The sequence below is a fragment of the Podarcis gaigeae genome (genome assembly GCF_964106915.1).
Source record: "Podarcis gaigeae genome assembly, chromosome: 17".
Classification (NCBI taxonomy): domain Eukaryota; kingdom Metazoa; phylum Chordata; class Lepidosauria; order Squamata; family Lacertidae; genus Podarcis; species Podarcis gaigeae.
Genome location: NC_139694.1, coordinates 38,064,536 through 38,089,396, shown reverse-complemented (window position 1 = coordinate 38,089,396; position 24,861 = coordinate 38,064,536). Strand labels below are relative to the sequence as shown.

At 46.2% G+C, this 24,861-nt stretch overlaps 3 protein-coding genes across 6 annotated transcripts; 1 reads left to right on the top strand and 2 right to left on the bottom strand.

The window, feature by feature from the left end:
- Window positions 1-1,104: 1,104 nt before the first annotated feature.
- On the bottom strand, window positions 1,105-12,416 carry IDH3G (isocitrate dehydrogenase (NAD(+)) 3 non-catalytic subunit gamma). Its single transcript, XM_083720056.1, has 14 exons — window positions 11,863-12,416; window positions 10,971-11,012; window positions 9,988-9,999; window positions 8,895-8,992; window positions 8,639-8,751; window positions 6,974-7,034; window positions 5,863-5,995; window positions 5,017-5,150; window positions 4,544-4,646; window positions 3,841-3,987; window positions 3,401-3,495; window positions 2,846-2,906; window positions 1,823-1,918; window positions 1,105-1,333 (listed from the first exon to the last, which is right to left on the bottom strand). The coding sequence occupies exons 1-14, from the start codon at window positions 11,929-11,931 to the stop codon at window positions 1,331-1,333; spliced, it is 1,167 nt and encodes a 388-aa protein (XP_083576182.1). The 5' UTR covers window positions 11,932-12,416; the 3' UTR covers window positions 1,105-1,330.
- A 1,276-nt stretch (window positions 12,417-13,692) lies between these two features.
- On the top strand, window positions 13,693-17,250 carry RPL10 (ribosomal protein L10). Its single transcript, XM_083719927.1, has 6 exons — window positions 13,693-13,917; window positions 15,617-15,675; window positions 15,871-15,978; window positions 16,065-16,203; window positions 16,523-16,685; window positions 17,019-17,250. The coding sequence occupies exons 1-6, from the start codon at window positions 13,895-13,897 to the stop codon at window positions 17,172-17,174; spliced, it is 648 nt and encodes a 215-aa protein (XP_083576053.1). The 5' UTR covers window positions 13,693-13,894; the 3' UTR covers window positions 17,175-17,250.
- LOC310835036 (deoxyribonuclease gamma-like) lies at window positions 16,662-24,474 on the bottom strand. Of its 4 annotated transcripts, XM_083719707.1 has the most exons (8): window positions 24,008-24,364; window positions 21,460-21,548; window positions 21,104-21,190; window positions 19,678-19,790; window positions 19,061-19,173; window positions 18,701-18,858; window positions 18,224-18,320; window positions 16,662-18,134 (listed from the first exon to the last, which is right to left on the bottom strand). In XM_083719707.1, exons 1-8 carry the CDS (start codon window positions 24,146-24,148, stop codon window positions 18,060-18,062), a joined length of 873 nt encoding a protein of 290 aa, XP_083575833.1. In that variant the 5' UTR covers window positions 24,149-24,364; the 3' UTR covers window positions 16,662-18,059. The 4 variants fall into 4 exon arrangements, 3 of the variants coding, with proteins under 3 accessions (XP_083575833.1, XP_083575832.1, XP_083575834.1); XR_014559390.1 differs by having other exon boundaries at window positions 18,089-18,134; window positions 18,224-18,858; window positions 24,008-24,474; XM_083719706.1 differs by having other exon boundaries at window positions 17,914-18,858; window positions 24,008-24,474.
- Window positions 24,475-24,861: the final 387 nt, after the last annotated feature.

Below are 24,861 nucleotides of genomic sequence, written 5' to 3'. Positions count from 1 at the left end.
CTTGGGTGTGCAGTGGTGTGGAGGGAGGGTGGTGATAAAAGTTCACACTGCCACAGAATGGAATGGAAGTTCAGAATGCAACTCACCTTGAGAAATATCAGCCCCTCATTGTAAAAGAAAAAGCAAACTTAGAAGGTGCCCAATACACCAGGGATGGGGAGCCTCTCCCAGCCCAGGGCCACACACACTTCCAAGGGCTGGGCTGGAAGCAGCGCAAAGAGTCAGAGGCAAAGTTGACAGAGCAACCGATTTGACTCTTACCTTAGGTGGACTGTCACCTACTGCACCTGTGTGAAGTCAGAAGTTTCTACATACACACCTACAGCCAGACACACGAGCCATTATTGCAGTTCCAAGGACACATTCCAGCTGGGCAAAAGCACTCAAGGACAGAACAGGTCCAGTATGGGATGCAGCCTGGTGGAGAGTTCTGGAGGACTAGAGTGCCACATCCAGCCTGTGGGTCTGAAATTTACCACACCTAAGACAGCTCAACAAGGTCTGCATGAACCTAACCATTTACCAGGAGGCTGCTTTCTGTATAGACCTCTCCTGCCCTGGAGTGCATGTTTCTAGTCCCTGACTGTAAAGATAGGATTTTAAGTCTAGGCAGTGCTTGATTGGGGCAAAGCATTAGTGGGCTGCAGCTCTTTAGTGCTCCCCACTGCTAGCAGCAGCAGAAGTCATGCTGCTTGCAGAATTTAGCTTTTATATCACATTCTCTGTGGCATCCGCAAAGTCCATTGAAAATTAAGTGCATCTTTCTGTACTGTGTTGGAACAAAGGGATGTGCAGCTGTAGCCACAGGGAAACCTGCTTTCTTTTAAAATTGACCCATAGATTCCAATCCGCAGGTGCCGTAGTGGTAGCTTATACTGCAGGAAGCAGCCCGCCCCCCCCTAACTAGGGGAGTCTGGCCCTTGCATTTGGCTGCTGCCTTAGCTGGTCCTTGATTGTAAGTTCCTTCAGTGTAATTCACCAGGATCCTTCCCTACGATAAAAACCATGCTCCATAGCCCCAAACTTTCCTCTCCCCTGCTGCTCTCTCTCACCACACCATTAATCCACTTAGTCAGCCTAAAAGCAGGAGACACAGAGACATGATAGGCCTCACATTTCCATTTATTTCCCTTTAGTGAGGTGGGTATGAATTGCCATCTTACACACTATATACAGAAGATGGGAGTTTGTGCTTGGCTAGTTCACAATGGAACAGTCTGTTCTAGTCACAGGCAGCAGAGTTGCTCCGGCCTCTTTTTAGGCAGACAGGAGTATTTGTTTCAGTTGAAGCTCAAACGGCTATTGAGCCTGGTTCTTTGGCTTCAGAATGTCACTAAAAAACAACAACAGGCAAAGGTAAAAAGAATTGAATGGTCTTTAGCAAAGCTAGCTACACAAACTAAGCACTATTTATATTCCATTCTGCCCAACCTCACACTGGTTAATCACTAAAATTCCCATTTTGTAAAGAGGCAAAGCCTAAGGCAGGGACAAGTGAAGTTTAAAACTTCTCGGCTTCAGTTGCAGGAGGATCCTTCATGTCCATGCAGCCCCTAAATTCTGCTGCTACCAGTGCCCACTAAGCCCCTGCCCTTCCTTCTGCTTTACAGCCAGTCCCTAAAGGCAGAAGCTGCTCAGTAAGGACAAGCAAGTACAATCATACAAAAACATTGATATGATGACATTTCTTGAAACCTTGGGAAAAGGTTTCAAGAAGTCTGCACTTAATCAAAATCTTATAACTTCCCTTCCTCACCTTCCACTTCAACCCTCCCCCCCTCCTTTGAGAGCTGCAAACCTGTCACCTTCCAAAACAACTCACCTGTGCCAGGTTCGGGTTAGATTTTTTGATCTGTTGCAGGATGGACTGAACAGCCGCTGAGGTTGTACCCTGGCCCCCAATATCTGGTGTGTGAGTCTGGAGAGGAAGAAGAAAGAAAAAACTGTATTAAGCCACCTTCACTCACAACCGCCCCTTCACAGTCTTCAGTTTAGTTAACTAGCAGTCTGCCTTCAAACTTTTGGGAGCCAAGAACCCCCTTCAGCCCAAACATGCATTTGGGGACCTTCATTTTTTTACTGTTTATCTGTAAACACTGTTCCAAGCCCCTAGAACACTTGGTGTATCTGCACTGCAATCATCCCTTTCTCCCAGCAAAACACTGGAAACTGCAGTTCCCAAAGGGATGGGAGAGCTAGAGATATCCCCAAGTTAAAAACTATTTCCCATGGCATCCACAAATGAAAATGCCAAAAAGGCAACAGACGTTTGCAGTGAAGATGGGCTACCTACTCAAGTGTAAGGACAGTTACCAAGGGAGACCCACATGCAGACACATACTTACATGCTGTGGTTGTGCACGTATGATTGTGCACTCTTGGAAACCCGTGGCTCTTGACCAATTGAAGGGATAGACTACTCTGCCCAACCCTCTTTCCACAAGGCCACCAACTTGATATTTCTGCTCCCCCACTGTACCAACTGACACAAGCTTCTTCGTTTACTTCTCCCTACAAGTCCCTGCGTTGCTGTACAAGTCATGGCCATGTTCTCTGATCCAACTGCACCCTCAGTAGGGCACAGCCATCCTTGTCATGCCTTAGGGATCTTTAGAGACTCATGGGCCCAATGGCTGCATCCTCCCTTGAAAGCATGACTTGGAATGGCAAGTCACATTTTGGGTTCCCTCCAAAACAAACAAGAAATCAATCTGAGATACTTGACAATGGTTTTCCTCTGCTGGTATGTACAGACCCAAGAAGAAAACACAGTGACTGTAGCTAATCCTATTATCCCCAATTCTCTTGATAGGCCATTGGCCTGGGAAGGGAAAGAGCAACTCACTTCTGCTTCGTCCATAGAGGCCAGAACTGCCTTGCGGATAATTGATGCATGGTTGTGCAGTCTGCAATGAACAACAGAGTGAAGTGGGGAGAAACAGCAGCACAAATGAAGTCTCTCTTCCCCCACCCTCCCCTATTATGATGGAAGAATCTGCCACTGAGACAAACATTTCATTTTGGTCTCACACTTTCCCCAAGACGATCAGGTAAGTGTGCAGTAGCTCCCACATTTTAGATACGTCTCTCCATCTAGTATCGCCCAATAATTTAGTGGCTGAGTAGATATTTGAGCTTGGGAATGCCTAGAGCAGGTGAAGAGAATCTTTGTCCCGCCCCCCCGATGTTGCTGAACTACAACTCCCATCAGCCATAGCAAGCACCGTCAGGGGTGATGATGGCAACATCTGGAGGGCCAAAGGTTCCACACCCCCATCTTAGAGGCTAACCCACTATGCCATGTTGGCTCTCATAGTTGGGAAATGGGGAAACAATTGCAGCAGTTTTATTAGGCAGTGGCGGCAGCAGCTGAGACAGGGAAAGGGGTATGCGCACGTACTTGAGGTGGTCCAGCATCATGCAGCTGGCGAGCAGCATGGCTGTGGGGTTGGCAATGTTCTTGCCAGCAATGCTCTTGCCAGTATTGCGCGTGGCCTGAAGAGGGAGAAAAGAGAGATAAGGCATTGAGAGAGCAGGCTATATTGTCTGAGGGAGCAAGAGGGTTTCCAAAATGAAAGAAACCAACATAGAATAATGGAGAGGCACAGATACAAGTGGCCTGTTTTTTTGCTGGTGTGTTCTGCTCTCTTCCATCCCCCTCAGTTTTCTTCCAGGCGATGTTACTGGAGAGATCCTGGTGCTCAGGCCCATCTGGAAGCCAGAGCCTCTGCCTTAGGAGCCCTTTCTCACTCAGCCAAGTAGCATTCCTGCCCTCGGTGCTTCTTCATCACACCCCCACTTTACCAGAGCCTGACATCTACCACCCTCTCAAAAACTCACCGTTTCAAAAACTGCATAATCACGCCCGTAATTGGCACCTGGTACCAGGCCTGGGCCCCCAACCAGTCCAGCACAGACGTTGTTGACAATGTTGCCGTAGAGGTTAGGCATAACCATGACATCAAACTGCTGTGGACGGGACACCAACTAGGAAAATCAGAGACAGCAGTGAGTGTAAAGGTGAGAGTAGTGATTCATGTCCCCTGCTCTCCCCACCCATCCCAGCCACAACAGAACAGTAATGTAGTTTCAGGTCTGCCTGGAAGCTTTCATAAAAGCACTCCTAATTTAAACAATTTCTCTGAATGATCTGCAAAAGTCACATATTCTAAACAGAAAGTTACATTATTAGCCAACTTGTTTTCCCTCCAAAGTAAATCCTGAGAAATGTCTTCTGTTTCCTTTATAACAATTGCTTTGACTATTACAAAACTTGACATTTCCAGTTCTCGTGATTCTATTTTAAAAAAACAAACAAAACAAAAAACCCCAAAGTTATGCTTGTGGGCACAAAATGCTGGGACTGACTCCTGTGCATGTGAATGGATTTAGGTGGTAATCTGAAAGGGACTTACGGTGGGAATCCCTGAACAGCACTGCCAAAGAGAATGAAGAACACAAAGATTTGAGCTGTCTACATAGAAGACTCAGGTGTCCTGTGTCTGAAATGGCAGCTAGACATAAGACTAGAACATCCAAGTACCTGCATAGTAGTGTTGTCAACAATCATGCTCTCAAATGTGATGTTTGGGAAGCCAGCTGCCACCTCTTTGCAACACTGCAGGAAAAGGCCATCACCCAGCTTCCTAATGTGGGAGGAAAAAAGGGAAAATTTCAGCCAGAGCTGCAGCAAAGTCACCACAAACTGTAGAGGCAGTAAAAGTTTGTGGTATTCCTGAAAGGTCTCTGATGCTAGCTATACAGTCAGGCCTGTACAGCCTACCTCTTCCAGACAGAACAGAAACCTGATCCCTGACTTGGCAGCCTGGGAAGAAAATTTCACGGCACAATGGCCTGATTTGCAGGGTGCATAAATAAGAATTGAGGCATCTCCTACTGGGCACAAGTTGTGGCACACTTTACACCACTGAGCCAGAAAACCACCAACCCCAGATACACCCATTCCTGCTCCCACACACGTACGCTGAAGAAAGGCCTACATGTTCCCTAACGTACATGATGTTTGCCTTGTGGACGGCGGTCACCTTCTTGCGCCCAGCTTCATGCGCCAGCTTGAAGGCATATTCTGCGATGCGCAGCGACTTGGTCTTTGTGATGATCTTCAGGCTCTCCACTACACCAGAGACGCTCTGGAGGGGGCAGGAGCAGAACAGGCAAAATCAAAACTCCTAGTTTCTATCTATAGCTCAGTTGGGACTGGGTGGGAAATGATGTCCTACTTGGAAAGATTACTGCAATCCTTGGAGGGATTGCCAGTTTTAGGAAACCAACTTTCTGCTTCTGGTTTTCCCCTATGATGTATCATAGAACCCTGGCTAGAGGCTATCTATTTAACTGAGCAAGAGCTGCAGCCTTCGCCTGTTTTTTTCACACCCATACGAGACAAAGCAAATGTCTGTGAGTGAGTGAGTGAGTGAATATGCTAGTATGGAGGAGCTTTTACAGAGCCAGCCCCTGTGACTGAAAAAAGCCACTTGCCAACATCTTGGGTTTTGTCAGGAGGAACCATTTGGAAGTACATAATCACAAGAAGGAACCCCTGGAATTGAAGGATGAGAGCCAGACTGAACCCCTGGACTGTTAGTTGCTGGCCACCATCATACAATCTTTGAAACCTCACTAAAAGGTCACTTGCCATATAGCAGGACTATCCCATCACCACTCAATCCTGATCATGATATGCCACAAGCAGAGAGTTAGTATGCTTTAGAAGGAAAGGAAAGGAAAAAACGCCCACCTGGAGAAGAAACAGCACTGCCCCAATGCAAATAGGGATGAGGAGGGAGGGGGATTTGGAGAGAAATAAAGAGGGCAAAAGTGGTTGCCTCTGCTAACTAGCACCTCGTGCTCCAGGCTGCTGTATTCTCCCTCCGTGTTCTCTCGGACTATGAGTATGTCAATGTCATGGTGCCTGGTTGCCACTCCTCGAAGGCTCTTGCAGTGAATCACATTAGCAAACAGATCCAGATTTGTGCTGTGGAATCAGAGAGGGAAAGGAAAAGGTCACACGGCACAGATTCTACTCAGAATAACAACTGTTGTGATTCTGTGTACTTCAGAAAGCACAATTGTTCCTTCTGCCCCAGATCCACCTTTTCCCTAGTTTCGCCAATTGCCTTAACAAGAGTACAGTGGTGCCCCACAAGACGAACGCCTCGCAAGACGGAAAACCCGCTAGACGAAAGGGTTTTCCGTTTTGGAGGCGCGTCGCAAAACGAATTTCCCTATGGGGTTGCTTCGCAAGACGAAAAAATCTTGCGAGTTCCCGTGGGTTTTTTTTGCCCTTTTCCTAAGCCGCTAAGCCGCTTAACAGCTGATCCGCTGATAAGCCGCTTAACAGCTGATCGCTAGAAGCCGCTAGACCGCTGTAGCGCTAATCCGCTAAGCTGTCAATGGGCTTGCTTCGCAAGACGAAAAAACCGCTAGACGAAGAGAATCGCGGAACGGATTCTTTTCGTCTTGCGAGGCCCCACTGTATCGTGTTGCTAGGAGAGATGAACCTCATATGCTATGGATGGTGACCAACCCACATCACTGGAAATGGGATTCTGTGGCACAACTGGGTGGGAGCAGGAGGGCTGATGGGTCTGGCGGTGATGCAGGGTCACACCCAACCAGCAGCAATGCTGCCCCTTGCTTTTCCAATGTGCTTTCCAGCTCAGCAGACCAGAAGCAAAACCACACCAAAGAACAGAGGGCAGAGCTGCATATAATGTGTGGGTAGCATACTAGAGTAACACGTCAGTCCTGTGACTTGTGGCATCACTATGGTAAGCAATACAGAAATTAAGACTACTGGCCTCATTTACATACTTCCTTCCACTTCCACTATTTTTTTTAAGCCTCTAGACAGGGGTAGAAAATGGAAATGAATGGTTGTATATGGACTAAACCACACTCCCAACTTTTAGGCTCTGCCTGGCAACTGGGCTAAGCCTCTCTCTCAACTCACCGCATTATGTTGTTCCGGGACTTGTGAGAAGGTGGTAAGTTATGGTTCGTCTCGATATTTCCTATAAAGCCAGGAAAAGAGAACCAGTTAATAAGAGGATCCACTCCCTGGCCTTAGTAAACATAACACACCAATATGGGGCAATCTGAAAATTGCAGCTATATAAATTGTCCTCTTTCCTGATGGGTTAGAAACAAATGTGGATAAAATATCAAGCCTGGGAAATCTGGATTCAGATTCCACAGCAGTCAGACATGTAATAATAATAATAATAATAATAATAATATTTTTTATTTATACCCTGCCCTCCCCAGCCAAGGCCGGGCTCAGAGCGGCTTACAAGCAATAATAAAAACAAGTTGAATGATTACAACTTAAAAACAAAATTAAAATACAACATTAAAATATTAAAACATTGAAATATTAAAATGTAGCCTCATCGCAGGAGGAGAAAGAAAGGAAAAAAGAAAGAGAGGGAGGGAATCAAATTGGCTCCAAGCCAAAGGCCAGGCGGAACAACTCTGTCTTACAGGCCCTGCGGAAAGAAATCAGATCCTGCAGGGCCCTGGTCTCATGAGGCAGAGCGTTCTACCAGGCCGGAGCCAGAGTTGAAAAGGCCCTGGCTCTGGTTGAAGCCGATCTAACTTCCTTAGGGCCCAGGACCACTAGGGTGTTGCTATTTATGGACCTTGAGGTTCTCCGTGGGGCATACTGGGAGAGGCGGTCCCGTAGGTACGAGGGTCCTAGGCCGTGAAGGGCTTTAAAGGTCAAAAGCAGCACCTTAAATCTGACCCTGTATTCTACTGGGAGCCAGTGCAGTTTGAAAAGCACTGGGTGAATATGCTCCCATGGCAGAGACCCCGTGAGGAGCCTCGCTGCAGCATTCTGCACCCTCTGGAGTTTCTGGGTCAGCTTCAAGGGCAGCCCGCGTAGAGCGAATTACAGTAGTCAAGCCTGGAGATGACCGTTGCATGGATCACTGTGGCCAGGTCGGGGCGGGAAAGGTAAGGGACCAACTGCTTGATGCGGCGAAGGTGGAAAAATGTCGCCTTGGCTGTTGCTGTAACTGTACTGAGAGGCTGTTAGTTTCAGTTCCTCCATCCACAAAATGGGAATAAGCAGCACCAGTTTTCCAGAGCTATCACAAGGATGCAATATTAGATATAGGTTTAAATGCAGCAGAGTATTGGACTACGACCTAAGAGATCAGGGTTCAACTCCTCACTCAGCAATGAAGCTCACTGGGTAACCTTGGGCGAGTCACCATCTCTTAGCCTAACCTACCTCACAGGGTTGTTGTGAGGATGAAATGGGGAGGAGAACCATGCACACCATCCTGAGCTCCTTGGAAGACAGAGATGGTATATAAATGTAATAAAAAAATAAGCATCTTCAAATACTGTTAAGGCAAAACCTATAATAGGCTCGTTATGGACTGAAGAAGGAAGAAGGGAAGAAGGGAAGGGGACCAGATGAATCCAAAATGTGGCTTTGGAAAATAAATGGATACTGGCCTTTACTAAGCCCATGCAGCCCAGTATAACAAATCTGCCCTTTCCAACCGCCCCCTGAAAAGATACCCAGGACACCCCTTTCTCCTCCTTTCGACTTCACTTTATGCAGAACTTGGCACAATTCTGCATGCTGTGAAAAGCAAAGGATCACCTTTGAGGGCTACACGGTTGCGCCGGATGGCCATGAGAGCATTCTGCATGTCCTCTTCAGATCCCTCTGAGCTGACCAGAACTTCCTCAAAGTCCACAGGCACAGTGGCATGCCTGGGGTAGAGAGAAGAGAAGGGTGGGGCAGTCAAGGTGAATTCCAGCCATGGCTTTGAGAGGCAAAAAGGTCAGTGCACACAAGCAGGCCTTCTGGGTCTTATGCACAGCTCTGGAGAGGCACACAGAGAGGAAATTTGTACCTGAACACCTCCTTGACATGAAGCATAAGCTCTGGCCCAATCCCATCTCCAGGAATCATTGTCACAGTATGGCGTCCCCCATATTTGGCTGGTGGAGGCTGTGGAGAAAGAGGTGCAGGTATAGGCAGTTTAGAACAAAATCTTGCAAATTGTAATCCTTTTGGCTAGGCCACACCCTTGCCCAGGAATCTTAGGAGGCCTTTGTTCTCAGTCACTACACATCCCTGCCATGTTCATCTAGGCCAATGCCTTTCAGACAAGTCTCCAAAGAACCCTTTCCACACCGACATGCAGAGTCTGCCATGAAATGCCCCCACCCACACTGCAGAGGGTTCTGGGGCATTTTCTAAGTCACCCACTCAGTATGCATGGAGTGCTTGGTCAGGCCTACTGGGCTTCACTGACACCCCTTGCTAACTAGGGGGAGCATCCTAGAACATGCTCAGCACTTCCCTATGCCTACACAAAGCATGGAAGGCAAACAAGCTGGTTCATCCTTATGGATCTTCCTTCCCTATGAGGAACCCCTGACAAGCTTCTGATGATCAGGAGAGCTTAAAAACAACAAGGGTATAGATTCTTTGTTCAAAGTGAAGAATGAAACCCTGAGAGTCCTAGATCTCAGCCAGGTAACACCGGCTGCTCTATTCTAACCAGCAGACCACCCCATTCTCACCTCATTCTTTTAGCTTGATACACAACATTCAACCAGCACTAAGGATTGTCATGATATTCTCAATTGCCTTGCATTTTAGCCACTCTGACCTTTGGTTTCCAGTGGTAAATATAGACACTAGTATTCCCAACTCTAGCTTATCAAACCCCATTCAGGAGACAGTGTTTCCAAAACCAAATTGAAGAAAGGTTTAAGCCCTCTATTTCCAACTTGGGAGAGGAGGCTAAAGAATAACTTAGGACTAATGGTCCATATATTCTAGCTCAGTAGTGTCAGTCTTAGCAACCACTCTTTGCCAGTTACCATCCAGCTTGGGACATTTGCAGCCTGGTGAATACTTGATAATTGGAATAGGAGACTTAAACCCATTGGCTGTAACTCCAAGTTTAAAACTGAAATGGTAGGAAAACTACTTACAATAGTCTGTTGCTGTAGCCAATGTATCAGGAACAGATATTGGGAAGATGGGAAAGGAAGAAAAAAGAACAGGAGTTTCACAGGCAGCAGTGTAAAAAAAAAAATATTGTTAACCAAACATTTGCCAAGATCCTTCATCTAGCATTTTAACCAGCAGAGTGCTTTACAATCTCTTAGGTCCTTAGAGCCATTATAGTACTGCGATTTACAGAGTGTCACTTCCTCTGTGTGCTGCAACAAAGATTTCTTTCATTTTAAAACAAATATGACCAGGATTCTAATCCTCACGGACACCAGCTTTAGTGAACAGGGAAGCCAGAGTGTATTAAGGACTACAAGACCAAACTTCCAAGGGTCCAGAAAGTATATCTGGTGCCTCTGAAATGTTATCCACAGATCTTTTTAATTTTTTCATGTATTTTGGAAAGTTAGTTGCTTGCTATGCATTTGGATACCTCTTCAAGATATCATAACCAAATTTTGCACAGCAGTTTGTGAATCAAGGAGCAGGTTTTCATCTATGTTGTGATAAAATTGGATGCCATTTTGAATCAAGATAATGGACTGAACCTTTGAAAACTGCACTGATTTTAACCATTGATTTAAAAAGGTACAAGGCTGTTAGTACCTTGTAATTTCCCTACACAGTTAATAAGTCAGAATTATTACTCCAATTGAACAGAGAGAAGACATGGAAAAGGCAGGTCAATATGGCAGAGCCCATTAGAACATCTTCCTCCAAGAGGAGAAACTGTCCTAGATTGCAACATTTTGTTTGCATACCAGATTTGATCCCAACTCCTCGGGTTCCCAATCAGTAAAGAGATTAGAAACTGATGTCACATCAGGACCATTTACATCCCACATCTGTCCATAGACAGCTGTCAGTAAATTTGTGGGGGAAATAATGTACAAGAGAACACCAGAGTGCCTCCCCTAACATCTCTCTGTGACAAAGGATGGCAAGCACAAGCGATACAAACCGAGGCCACATTCCTGCGACTGCCATCTGTTAGAGCCTGCACCTGTGAGGGAGAGAGAAAAACAGCATAGGCTAAGGAAGGTGATTTGGGGAATCCAGAAATAAAGGATTCTTACAAGACAGGAATGAAACACTAGGTGTCCTGCCTGACTCTGTGAAATTCCAGGTTTGAGCCAGATCTTTCATTTACTCCCCTTTGCCAGAAGCTAGAGATGGACATTTGCTCTGTCAAAGCGTTCTTGCTCAACTGTCCCATCAAAAATGATCAAATATTTAATGCTAATGAAGAGTTCAAATCCACATTCAGCTATGACGCTCACTGGGTGACTGTGGGCCGGCCTCTCAACCTCTCACAGGGTTGCTGTTGTGAGAATAAATGGGGAGCAACAGAAAAAGTGTGAACCACCTTGTGCTCCCTGGATGAAAGGTGGGAGATAAATGCAATTAATGAAGAAGTCTGTATGAAAGCAATGGGTGGCAGTTATTCCAGACTCATTACTACAGAGGTTACGATTCATCATCATCATCATCATCATCATTTCGTGCAAACGGGGCTGTTTCCTTTCCTTTAATTTCCTGGGTTGTGCTTTTAGCCCTTTAATTCTTCTCTCCTAGTCTCATATCTATCGCCCAATCAAAATTATCTGCTACGCACCGAGTCCCAAAGGAAGCGCCCAATAAAAAACCTTTCCATAAGAGGCCAGCCAATGCGAAAGCACCATTCTCCTTTTGTCCCACCCACCGCCTGCTTCCTTAACCAATCGGAAACATGGCAACGGTTGCCCCAGCCCGCCCACCCACTCCCCTGAGAGGAAACCAAGGAGCGGCGCCGGTTTCCCTTCACCTCCGGACAAGGTCAGTGTCCGAAACCGCAGTAGAACCCGTCGTCTTACCGAGCGGGACGCCAACAAGGCTGGCCTCCACAGCTGCCTGCCAGTGTACAAAACTGCCGAAGCCGCCATCCTTGAATCTTCTGAGGGGGGCGAATTAAGAGGAGTCTTATCCAGATACCGCGAGACCTGTGACGAAATCCCGTAAGAAACGGCGTCTGCCCGCACAAGCGGCGGGAGGAGCGCATGCGCAGTAAAGTTGCTTTAGCCTGTCTCTTCCGACAGAGCTTGAGATCCTTATAATTCCCGCTGGATATTCTCCGGGATATTCTCCTAGCATTCTCATTCGTACTTTGCAACCATAAATAACTCACAGCTGCCATTTTATTAGTTGTTAACCCAGCAAGTCGTAATGTCCAAAGGAAGCAGGGCTCACAGTAGGCGCCAAACGAATAGAAATTCGTTTAATTATTCTGCTCTTCGTTTAGTGCTGCTTTTGCTTATTTATGATTTCAACTGAATGCAACGAGAGCTGCAATGCATCCTTGGTAAAAGTAGAACTGTGAAAGCAAGGACGTCTTCATAAAATTGCTCCTCGTTTCGGGGTTGAGGGGAGGGAGACTATACGGAAAGCCAGCAAGTTAAATTATACATATTGGACATCAGTGTGAATTAAGTCTTTGCTCTGTTTTTCTGTAAACTTTCGACAAAATTGCTTATTACAGCCACATTAATAAAACAACTATTACTCTGTTTCCCAAGTTGATTTTTTGAAGAATTTATTGAACTGGTTTACCTCATTATTACGGTATTGTAAAATAATGTTTAGCATTTCACACCCCCGATGGTCCATTTTTTTGTCACTCATGTACAGTACATGTTTTATTATGTATGTGTACAATGATTACAGAAATAGTATACAGTAGATAAAGATATATGGATGTATAAAAAGAACAACTATGTTACTGTATTTCGAAGTGCCAAGTAAGAGTGGAGGTCGACAGAGGCTTTGCAGCGCCTTCCCATGAATAAAGACCTCGAAAACCTAACTCAAAAGCCATGGGCACTTCCACACGTTATATAGTTCAAAATACTGAGGGTATTATTGGAAGACACAAGATCTACCCACTCTGCAAGAATGGCAGACGAAGGTGATAGACTATATGGGACTGGCAGAAATGACCGGCAGAATCTGAGACCAGGGAGAAGAGCTGGCGGAAGAAGATTGGAAGAAGTTTAAAGATTATCTTCAGAAATATTGCAAAATTAAGGAATGCTAGAATGATGCTGGATTGAAATTAAGTAGTTTCCAGCTGTAATGTTTTAAGATATATGAAAAATTAAGACTTTGAAATAAGCAAAATTAATGGTGAGAATTAATAATTTGCTGAGTTAGTAATTGGAACTGGAATATAAGAAAGGGAGGTACGAGGAGGTCTGGAAAACAAGTTAAAAGAAAATAAGTAAATGGAAATTCTATGTGCTTTTATTTTTTCTGTTTTTGTATTTTTTGTGTATTGTGTATTTTTGTTGTTTTTCTTTTTGTTTTTCCAATGTATTTCTGTTGAAAAAGTTTAATAAATATTTATTTTTTAAAAAAAACAAAATACTGAGGGCATTATAACGATCAGCACTGACAGGAGTATGGTTGTTGTTTTTAAGATCTCCCATCTAAAAAACTTCGGCAGCAAATGTATGTTCAATTGCACGGGCACCTCCTTCGCCCTTCTAGCCCTCAGTTAAAGGCATAAACATCCACGCAAATGGAGTCAGAAGAACGTTTCCCCTAAAATCAACCCGGAAGCTAATGTGTCGCGACGACCTTCCGGATACGTTAAGCTTCCGCTGCTTCCGGTCCAGACAAGGCCCAACCTCTGTGTCCGCGGCCGTCCTAGAGCGGCAGCGTTGATAAGCAGCGCGCAGGCGCGCTCCCCGCTCTCTTTCCGCTCGGCGAGGTGAGTACGCGGGTGAGGCGGCTGCGGCGCGGCTTGGGCCTGAGAGCGAGAAGCAGGCCCTGCGCTCGGCCCGCTTCCCTTTGCGGCCCCGGACTGACTCTCTCTCTCTCTCTCTCTCTTTGCCTCTCAGACCTGCAGCCATGGGCCGCCGACCCGCGCGCTGGTGAGTTGGGCCGCCCGGAGGACGGGCAAGGCCGGGAGGAGGCCGCGTGGCTGCCCCGTAGGGGGCTGGCGAGGGCGCGGGGAGGCGGCTCTGACAGGAGTGGAGAGGCCCAAAGGGGTCTCTCCTGGCAGCCGCATGTCCCGCTTTCCTCGTCTGGCGGGGGCCGCGATCGGGGAGGACGAGGGTGGGCGACCGAAACGGGCCCCGCCTTGGGGGCTCTGGGCTTTCACGGCTTGCTTGTGGCCCGTGGACCCTTCTGCGTTGCCGCCTGTGGTGGCTCTTAGCAGCAAGGTCGCTTTCGTGGGATGGCTATTAGACCCCAAGCACGCACCCCGTACACACACACACACACACACACCCGTGAGTTTAGCATAAAAAGATGAGATTTCTGACACATTTGAGCAAGGGCTGCCTGCCTCATTTTGCATCCTGCCTCCTAGCAGTGGCCAGCTGCATGCATGTATCAAAAACCCTTAAGCGGGACATGAAGGCTGAAGCCTCCCCGTGTTCATTGTCCCTAATATCCATAATGTTAGTGGTTTGGGTGGTAGTCACTTCTAGTTGTACTTGGAGTACAAGCCCACTGAAGCAAGCAGGTATAACTAACAGGTCCACTAATTTCAGTGGATGCACTCTTGAGTAGGATGTAGTTGAGTACAGTATGATGCTAATATGTGTGGGAGTCTTCAGAGTGCTTCACATAAATATTCTTTTATTTTATTCTTACAACACTAAGCATTAGATACTAAGCTTAGAGAGTTGAGACTGAGAGTTGCCTAAGACCACCTAATGGCCTGGTTCAGAATTTCATTCAAGGCCTCATAAACGTTTATGAAGCCAGGCACTAACATTGGGGCTGAGTGTTCCCCCATTTCGCCATTCTGTCACACACCACCCCAGTAGGCCAGCATAAATCCAGATTTCCTGGTTGTGTCTTAATACAAGCCAAGATCTTTGCATAGAAACTGATGAGGAATAGGAGACATACTTCTCACAAGTGCCCATTCCAAGCTTCAAAAGCCATGGTTTGTTGAGCCGAAAATGACTGTCCAAACCATGGTGTAACTTTGAGGTAAACATTTCTGCAAAAATTACTATTGATCTTGGGACGGGAGCCAGATCTGTCAGCCAAATGTAAATTCCAGTTAAACACCTTGCTTTCGATAGGGAAAGTAGAAGTTATTGAGTTCACAGAACTTCCCTTACTGTTAAGAAACACTACTCGTATGAAAATAAAAGCCAATAAATACAGATAAATGTCTACATGCTCTTTATTAATTATATGAGACATATTTTAATTTAGCACTTGCTTGGTAGCCATAGGCAGCAAGAAATTGAATGTGGCAAGTGAGCAGACTAGCAACATGGAAGAAGGATTCTGTTCCTTATGTTTGCCCAGCATAGACATGCAATGAGCTGCTGAAGGAAAGTTGGAGCTCTTCATCCTTCCACTGCTAAACTCCATTAGGCTAGTAAATTGGTTTAAAAGGCTAATATCTGGGACTGCGTCTTGGACCAGTTTCTAACCCACCAACCCCCAATCAGATGTGAATGGCCAAAGGCAAGGGTTGATGGAAACTGTAGTTCAACAACCTATGCAAGGCTATAGGTTCCCTATTTCTGGTTTAACATATTCAGCAATTGTGACTTTAATTTCAAAAAATTGTTTCTGACTACCTTATCTTTCTCTTTCTTCTAGTTATCGATACTGCAAGAACAAGCCCTACCCCAAGTCCCGTTTCTGTAGAGGTGTTCCTGGTAAGTAAGATATTTATTTTTGCCTGATGAACTGTTAAATTGAACTGCATGCATTCAGATAGGAATGTAGAATTTAATCCAACGGAGGATAGCCTGATGAGAATTGCCTCGTCAGAGTGGATTGCACCTAATTTGGCCTGTTAGGAAATCCGAGTTTTAGTGAACTGGCTGATAATATTACTTTCTGTTCTCCAGATCCCAAGATCAGGATTTTTGACCTGGGCAGGAAGAAGGCCAAGGTTGATGAGTTCCCACTCTGTGGGCACATGGTGTCAGATGAATATGAGCAGCTTTCATCAGAAGGTACAGAGCACCAACAGACCACTCAAACCACTCTTTTTGCTGTGCTTCAACGGTCTGTCCCATTCACCCTTTCTCTCTTTCTGCAGCTCTAGAGGCCGCCCGTATCTGTGCCAACAAATACATGGTGAAAAGTTGTGGTAAGGATGGATTTCACATCCGTGTGCGCCTGCACCCATTCCATGTCATCCGCATCAACAAGATGTTGTCATGTGCTGGAGCTGATAGGTGAGGAATGGGTAGAGACCCAGTTCTGGTGTTAAAATTGACCTTGCAGTCAATTAAGCCGACCAGCCCCTGCTGTTATCGGGGGGTGGTGTGCACTGACTGCGCACAGTAACTCCCTTGGTTGTGTACGTGCTCTGTTCCTTGTACAGTGCACCTTAAGGGACCCTGGGAACACTTGAGTCCTGGTGAGGTGCATGACTGGCTGAAGCTCTTGGCATCTACATTTGCCAAGAGGGCTTGACTGGTGGTGGGTGTAGCAGCATGGTATAGTCCTTGAGGATAACACCCTAAGATTTTTTGTTTGTTTGTTTCTTATTAGACTCCAGACAGGAATGCGTGGAGCCTTTGGTAAGCCTCAGGGCACTGTGGCCCGTGTGCATATTGGCCAGGTCATCATGTCCATCCGTACCAAGGTGCAGAACAAGGAACATGTCATTGAAGCACTGCGCAGAGCCAAGTTCAAATTCCCTGGCCGCCAGAAGGTAATGCATGTGTTGGTGGGGGAAGAATACTATCAGTCCAGAAGTATACAGGCGTTGCACCACTAAAGATAGGGTGCAAAACGAGATCAATCTCTCAGTATAGCTAGTGAGATCATAAGTTTTAGTTTGCTGCTCTTGCAACCTTTTGCCGAGAATGAACTTTGTCATATGACTTTCATCTACAGTGACTGACTGTAAGTTGGTATGGAGGGACAGGCCAGTTGGCCTGTGGTGTTGCATCTCAGCTCAACAAAGACAGGCTGATACTCAGTAGTAAATGCATAATAGCTGGGAAGTCTGAGGCAAGCTTCTGATGTCTTCTCTTTCACCTAGATCCACATTTCCAAGAAATGGGGCTTCACCAAATTCAATGCTGATGAATTTGAGGACATGGTGGCTGAGAAGCGCCTTATCCCTGATGGCTGTGGCGTGAAATACATCCCCAACAGAGGCCCTCTGGACAAGTGGCGTGCATTGCATGCAGCATAAGTGCTTGGTGTTTATCCACAAGCTGCTTTCCTCAATTCTTGAAGGAAGATGAATGGAAATAAAAAATGTCTATTGAGCTGCTTTGTTTACTGTTACGTTAATGTTACTGTGAGTTTGATATAACATCAAACATACCTTCACCTGCTTTTGGAAACAAGTGAACATAGTAATGAATTTGAATATCAGTATTCCTTTGTCAGTGTCACACAAGACAATTCTCACAGTAGTGAATCCCTCAGGCTGGTCTCCCATAAGCATTCCTAAGGATGGGGCAAAAAAACCTGCAAGACTTCCAGGGCAAAGTAAACAGGAAAAGGTTGCCTTCTAATTCAGAGCAGATTGGGAAGGGGGCCATTTCAGTGTGCATTATAGATGTATGGCTTACTGAGGCAGTATCCTGCTTCATCAGGGTTGGTTGGTTCAACTGAAACAAAAATAGGATTATCTAGGATAAACAATGTTGGGAGTTTCTGGGGGTAAAGGATGGGATATAGATGACAACTGAATGAAAGAAATGAAGTGCTATTTTCATAAGATACTTTTTAAAAAATGTAGTTTCTAAGGAAGCTGAATGCTGCGCCTAATGCCTACAACCCATGTAGTATATTTAAATTCACCCAGCCCTAAGCTTAGGTGGTGAATTTTGTGGCAACACCTGGATACGCCTGCGTGAAGGCTTGCAAGTCCTAGCTGCAACGTAGATGGGGCTCTTCTGTCACCTTGATTTTCATGTGGGGGGGGAGTGTATGCATTAGACTGCTTTTACTGTATGGGGATTCCACTGCTGCCCTAGACGGATCTTGCTGAATGGAATAGTCAGAGAAGTTAGTTTCTTTTTGCCCTGCCATTGCCCTTGCTTCTGTAGCCAGAAGGATGGTTGACGGTTTAGAGCTCTCGCTGGGCTTTCGGAGCAAGCCGAAGATTCACCTCTACAGGATAGTGGTCGCTGACTGCTAGGGCCTGTAGGAATGAAATGGTGTGGATTATTCAGGTCTTTACATCACATTCAAACTAGCAGCCAGTTAAGAAAGGAGCCCAGTTACACCCACCTCTTCCTCCGATAGTCCAAGTGCTTGTGTGAAGTTGAAAGGCTTGGCAGATCTGGGCACAATGGCGCCAAGCAGCTCTTCTCCATGGACTATAATCCTAGCATGGGAGAACAGAGTACAAAAGTGGAGTGTGATGGGTCTCTGCTCTGCCCCCAACAAAAAAAAGCATGGCCAATTTACGTGAGACAAAGCAGGAGTCTAGTGTGCCAGGTTAACTCTAAAGTTCTTGGCCTGGCTATGGCACAGATCAGGAGTAGTCTCTGCCTCTAGTGTTGTCTGCTCTCCAGCTCAACAGACCAGAAGCAAAACCACACCAAAAAAGGGCATATGGTAAACACTGTAAGTGACACAATCTCCTCAGGGCTTACTTTCTGTCTGGCATGCTTGCTTGAAAGGCTGGCAAATACTGGATTGTTTTTGGGAGTAAGGAAGCATGTTGAGAATGGGTGAGTGGAGCTGAAAAGTGTCCTCTGGTACCTGTCATAGGCACAGCAGGTCCGGTGGCTGACTGTGGTGTCCTCTCCATCACCAATGAGCCAGTGGAAAGCAAGGTGATTGCGCAGGCGGATCCCAGCCCAAGCACTTGCTGGGATGTAGGCACCAGCAGCATTCAGATCTCCCAGCAGCATCACATTCTATTCAGATCACAAGGAAAGGGTTGTATGTGAGTAGCATCTCCACTAGAGGAGGTGGCATGAGACTGAAAGCTAGTTACTGGGAATCAGGAGTCAGCCACTGGGAGAACAGGGTGCTGAACTAGATTGGTCTTCTGATCCAGCAGGGCTTTTATGTTCTTAGTGACTTGCTGAGTTTACAACATCTGCCCCCATAATATACCTCAGTTTTCCACCGTTGCATCAGTTCTGTGCACACTCCAAATAGCAGATCAAGCTCTTGGGCAGCTTCCCGAGGACTGGTGTGGTGTAAAAGTAGCACAAAATCTAGGATAGCTGTGGGGTGGAAGACAGCAGTTCAGATGATGGGAGAGGTTTCACTACTGATCTCCCTACTTTTTCCTCTTAGTGGCTATTATTACACACATGCACACTTAACAAGAGCTAGCTCCTTTACCTCAGCTTCTCAATACATTCAATTTCTTCTGTTTCCTCATCTACCCTAAGCACCACTGAACCATCCAACTAGAACTATACAGTGGTACCTCGGGTTACATACGCTTCAGGTTACAGACTTCGCTAACTCAGAAAATACCTGGGGTTAATAACTGCTTCAGGAGGAGAACAGAAATCGCACGGCGGCAGCAGGAAACCCTATTAGCTAAAGTGGTGCTTCAGGTTAAGAACGCACCATAAGAAATGCCAGGCTTTCAGTCCTAAAACCGAGGTACCGGTAATCTTCCATAACTGCCTTGGAGATAACAGCTCCTGGATCATCAAGAATCTGTGGACAAGTATCCAGAACAATTGAGACCTCTGTGTGGAGAAACTGGGTGTTACCTGTGTATGGAGAGTGAAAGCGAGCAGCAAAGGGCCCCCGGGCAAATGCCTTGTAATCTCTGGCGTCCTCATCCCCAAACTGGCACCAATCAGTAACTGACACAACATCCATTCTGTCAAGGTAAAAAAAGTAGGCATCAGAGGGAAGATGCACCCAAGGAGCCTTCATTCCTCAAAAGGTTAAAGTATGCGTAATCTCTCGACTGTTGAATATGTGGGTGAACTTGGATCTGGGAGATTTGGGTCTGTGTGCCTTTGAGTGAGTTCTTATCCAAGTAAACCTGTGTCTGGTTTTGTTCCAATACAGAACCTGCAAGTGGAAGCTCTCACAACTGAATGTTCCTGTATCCTTTTTTTAATATATATATACATACACATAAAGCAAGCTAGAAGTCAGCACCCAGTTGCTCCCTTTCACCCCCATTTGCAATCTGTCTTTGTGAAGGAGTCATTATTATGATTAAATCAGGTAAGCCTCTGTCAGCAGGCCAAAGTCTCAGCCCAAACGCAGCTTTATATCCTCAGGAGATCCAGGCCTTGGTTCCCCAACTGCAAACCAGAGCTGCGAGACCCAACACTAATGAGCAGGTGTGGAGTAGTGGATGGACACTTAAGTCCAGCTTTATATGTGGCAAATCCAGACTGAAATCGCTGCTCAGCCAAAACAAAGTTCGCTGGAAAATTATTGTCTCATACCCCAGTTTGCCCAAATACATTTCTCTGAGGCTAAAAAATAGTTTTGGAGGAAGGGTGGGATTATAGGGGTAACAAATATGGAAATGCATATTGTTAAAATGTGTTATAATTGATTGGCAATTAAAATACCAGAAGTAGCCCTACCGTTAGGCAGTGAGGTGGCTGCCTCAGCTGGTAGATGTCATAGCTAGGTAGGTGGGTGGGCAGGAGGGGAACAGCAGTGCAAGGAAGTTGTTGCTGTTGTTGTTATACCTTACCCATCCATTCTGGACAGCTTCTAGCACATACTGTATGTTCAGTACTGTGGATCCATTTCTGTGGAACCCACAGCTGAGATCAGATAGCGCCCCCCCTTGAAGTTTTGACATCTAGTGAAAATGTTTTCTTCTTTCTTTAAAAATCAGCAGGCATTTTAGCTACGTTTTCTGATTTTTTGGTTAGTTTTAACTGATTTCATATTCACTGTATCTTTTTAGCCTTACTGCCTAGTGACTTGGGTGTTTATTACTGAAATAAGTAATAAATAAATTCTCACACTGCTCAGCTTTGGTGCTTGAAATGGAGGAAGGCAGGTATCATTTTGTCCTTCACTTTGGGTAACAAAATGGCCACCCCTGTAAAACACTATCCTGGGAGAGGGGGAGTTATATACATGCATATATAGGCCAGAGTTGGATTTTGGTTCCTGGGGCTCTGATTCAGTCATGTTCCCAGCTCCCCCAGACATTACCGATACACAAAGATATTCTGCTCCTTGTAGCTGCCTCGACCCAGCCTCTTGCTCTCCAGGCAGCTGTAGTGATGAGAGGGATCATACCTGCCAGGGAGAAAGAGTTCAAGATGCCACTTTGCCTAATATCAGAATGGGGTGACACAGAATCCTCAGATGAAGAATGGAGCAATGGGGGGAAGCCTTGTTAGAATGCTCCCCCACAATAAAAAAAGAAATCTCCCTGTGAATAAAAATAAACTAACTGCGCGATCTCCCCACACCACCTGTAACCTGAAATGGTACCATTCAGATTATACCCCCTCCTACTGCATATTTTGGCTAGGTCTATGATTAGCAGCCTCTGCTGGTACTACCTGTTCAGCTCCCGCAGCAACGTCTGAATAGCTGCACCCCTGGAGTCTCGCACCTCTTGGATGGCAGAAATATCACAGCGAGAGAGGATCTGGCAGTGGGAGAAGAGTGGGTGGTCAGGGCAATGAGGTGCTCTGGGCATTGTCACTGTCGCACATATTTCTCCCTTTCTCTTGGTCCTGGTTGCTTCTGCATTGCCACTGTTCTGCAGAACTTCATAGTGGATTAGAGTGCTTTGTTGCCCGCTTTTAAAAAAACAACAGTAACCAGACTGTTTGTGGTGCAGGAAGTGATGGGGAAATCCATTGACGTCTTGGATGAATTAATTAGTAACAGAAAGGAATGTAGGCACCAGACCCCCTCCACTCCTGAGCAGAGTGAAGCAGCAGCCCTTCCCCCTCTGCCCTGGTGGAGAAGCAGCATCAACATCTGCCAGATCTCACAAGATCTTGCCAAACTCTTAAGTAAACAGGTTGGAACGAATGATCAAAGGTAACCAGATGCAGCATTTGTTCATTTCACTGCCTTAGCATGTGGTGACCGGGGGCGTTGACATGGTGGCGATGGACAAGGCCCTGGAAACCAAGACTTAAGTGGAACGGTTGTGGGAGTTGGGTATGTTTAGACTGGAAAAGAGGAGGCTATGATAGCCGACTCCAAAGGGATGTCACATAGAAGATGGCGCAAACTTGTTTTCTTCTGCTGTTGAGGATAGAACCCAAAGTGATGGCTTCAAGTTATAAGAAAGGAGATTCTGACTAAATGTCAACAATAACTTTCTGACGGTAAGAGCTGTTTGTCAGTGGAATGGACTCCATAAGAAGGTGGTGAATTCTCCTTCATTGGAGATTTTTAAGCAGAGGGCTTTAGCTGAGATTTCTGCATTGCAGGGGGTTAGACTAGATAACCCTCAGGATCTCTTCCAACTCTACAATTCTGTCTGGCAAAGGTTTTCAGGTCTTGCCTAGAATTAGGAATTGCGTAAGCACTCCAGTCAGTGTGAAGCTGACCAATGTGTGGTTTCTACACATTGCATTGCCATTATAAAAAATCAAGTGGGCCAATGTTTGTCAAAAGCACACATCCCTTTGCTTAAAAACAAGGGGTGGCTGCATGACTTGTATTAAACAGATGCCTTCTACGAAGCCAGACACTGAACCATCTTGCTTAGTATCTACACTGACTGGCAGCAGCTTTCCAGCTTTCAGACAACAGTCTTTGCTTAGCGATGCCAAGATTTGAACATGGGACCTTTTGCATGCAAAGCAGATGCTCTATCACTGAGCTTGAGCCCTTCCCTTAACACTGCTATAGTTAAGAGATACATGCTCTTAAAATTTCTATGTTTGCAATTAAACCCAACTTTAATACATGCAAGAGCAGGCCTTTGAACTTAGCTGCTTGTCAGACTGCTTCAGCTGAAAGACCTCCTGCTCAGAATTCATTTTTGTGACATGGTCTTAAATCTCCCAGCTTGTGGAGTAGCTGGTACATTTTTCTCTCTGCTCTTTGATCATGGCCATCTGCCATGGATGCTTTAGTTGATATTCCTGCATTGCAGAGGGTTTGACTAGACTACCCTTCAGGTCCATTACAATTCTATGATTCTATTTGCTTATCGCTGTAGCAAGAATACATTTGCAACCTGTCATCCACAATGTTTTTACCTCTGCCATAATCGCAGCTGCCCTCAGATCTCTAGGGTTAGGGATACAGTTCATGGTTTCTCCCTGGTCCTGAATGGGGTAACTGTGCCCCTGAAGGACCAGGTGCGCAGCCTGAGAGTCATTTTGGACTCACAGCTGTCCATGGAGGCACAGGTCAATTCTGTGTCCAGGGCAGCTGTTTACCAGCTCCATCTGGGATGCAGGCTGAGACCCTCCCTGCCCGCAGACTCGCCAGAGTGATATATGCTCTGGTTATCTCTCACTTGGACTACTGCAATGCACTCTACGTGGGGCTACCTTTGAATGTGACCCTGAAACTATAACTAATCCAGAATGCAGCAGCTAGACTGGTGACTGGGAGTGGCCGCCAAGACCATATAACACCAGTCTTGAAAGACCTACACTGGCTCCCAGTACGTTTCCAAGCACAATTCAAAGTGTTAGTGCTGACCTTTAAAGCCCTAAACAGCCTTGGTCCAGTATATCTGAAGGAGCATCTCCACCCCCACCGTTCTACCCAGACACTGAGGTCCAGCACCGGGGGCCTTCTGGTGGTTCCCTCACTGTGAGAAGCAAAGCTACAGGGAGCCAGGCAGAGGTCCTTCTCAGTAGTGGCGCCCTCCCTGTGGAACACCCTCCCACCAGATGTCAAAGAGAAAAACAACTACCAGACTTTTAGAAGTTATCTGAAGGCAGCCCTGTTTAGGGAAGCTTTTAATGTTTGATGCATTACTGTATTTTAATATTTTGTTAAAAGCTGTGGGGTATAAATAAATTATTATTATTATTATTTCTAGGCAGGGCTGAGAGCAAGAATTGCTCATTAAACTAATGAAGCACTGTTATCACCATTTCCCTTGGTCCAAATCAATCACAAACTCACCTGGACAAGAGCTCCCATGACCCTCCGGTTTGCTGCCTTGGCTCTCCCAAAACTGCGTATGTTGAAAGCACAGATTTTGAAGGCTTCTGTCACAACCTGCACGCCCAGAAAGATGAGCAGAAGGGTGAAGCTCTGTCCCATAGCACTGGTGTTCCTTGATGTATGTATCAAGCTGATGCTGGAGGGTGATGATAGCCCAGAGGACTGTATTGCTGCATCAGCATCCAGGCAGGGGAGGGAAAAGGCCTTTGTACTGACTGTTGTGTTTGATATATGACAACCTAGCAGAGAAAGTGCTGGGACACACCAGCATGATTACTTGCTGAGAGAGAAGGGCATCCCAGAAGTCAGGTTCCCACTTTCTCCTCCCTACTCCTCACTTGCTGCCACTGTCCTTCCAGAACCAGCAACCATTCAGAATAAGCTGAACAGTATATGAAGCCTCAGGGATTGTCCATAAATGATCCCTTTGTCCATATACACATCTCTCTCTCCCGTCTCTCTGTGTCATGGGTTGGCTGGCCACAGAGGAATGGTGGAAGGTACCAGCTAGGAAACCCCCAAGGAACTAAGGCGCAGAGCCTAGGGCTTGGTGGTGAGATGATGATGAGTAGTCAGAGGGAGAAGCCTGGCAAGAGGATGTGTCTGAAGCTGAAGATGTAACAGGGTTTAGTGAGCAGGGAGTCTGTGGCAGAGAGACGTGCAGAAGCAAGAGGGGAGGCCAGAGAGGCAGAGATGAGTCAGGCTGGTGAAGAAGCCAGGAGTTCCCCTGCTCTTGGTGCAACAAGCTACCTTCTTCCCTGACCTCCCAGGACTAGAAGAATGATGACGGGGGAGAAGCAAAGGCAGGCACG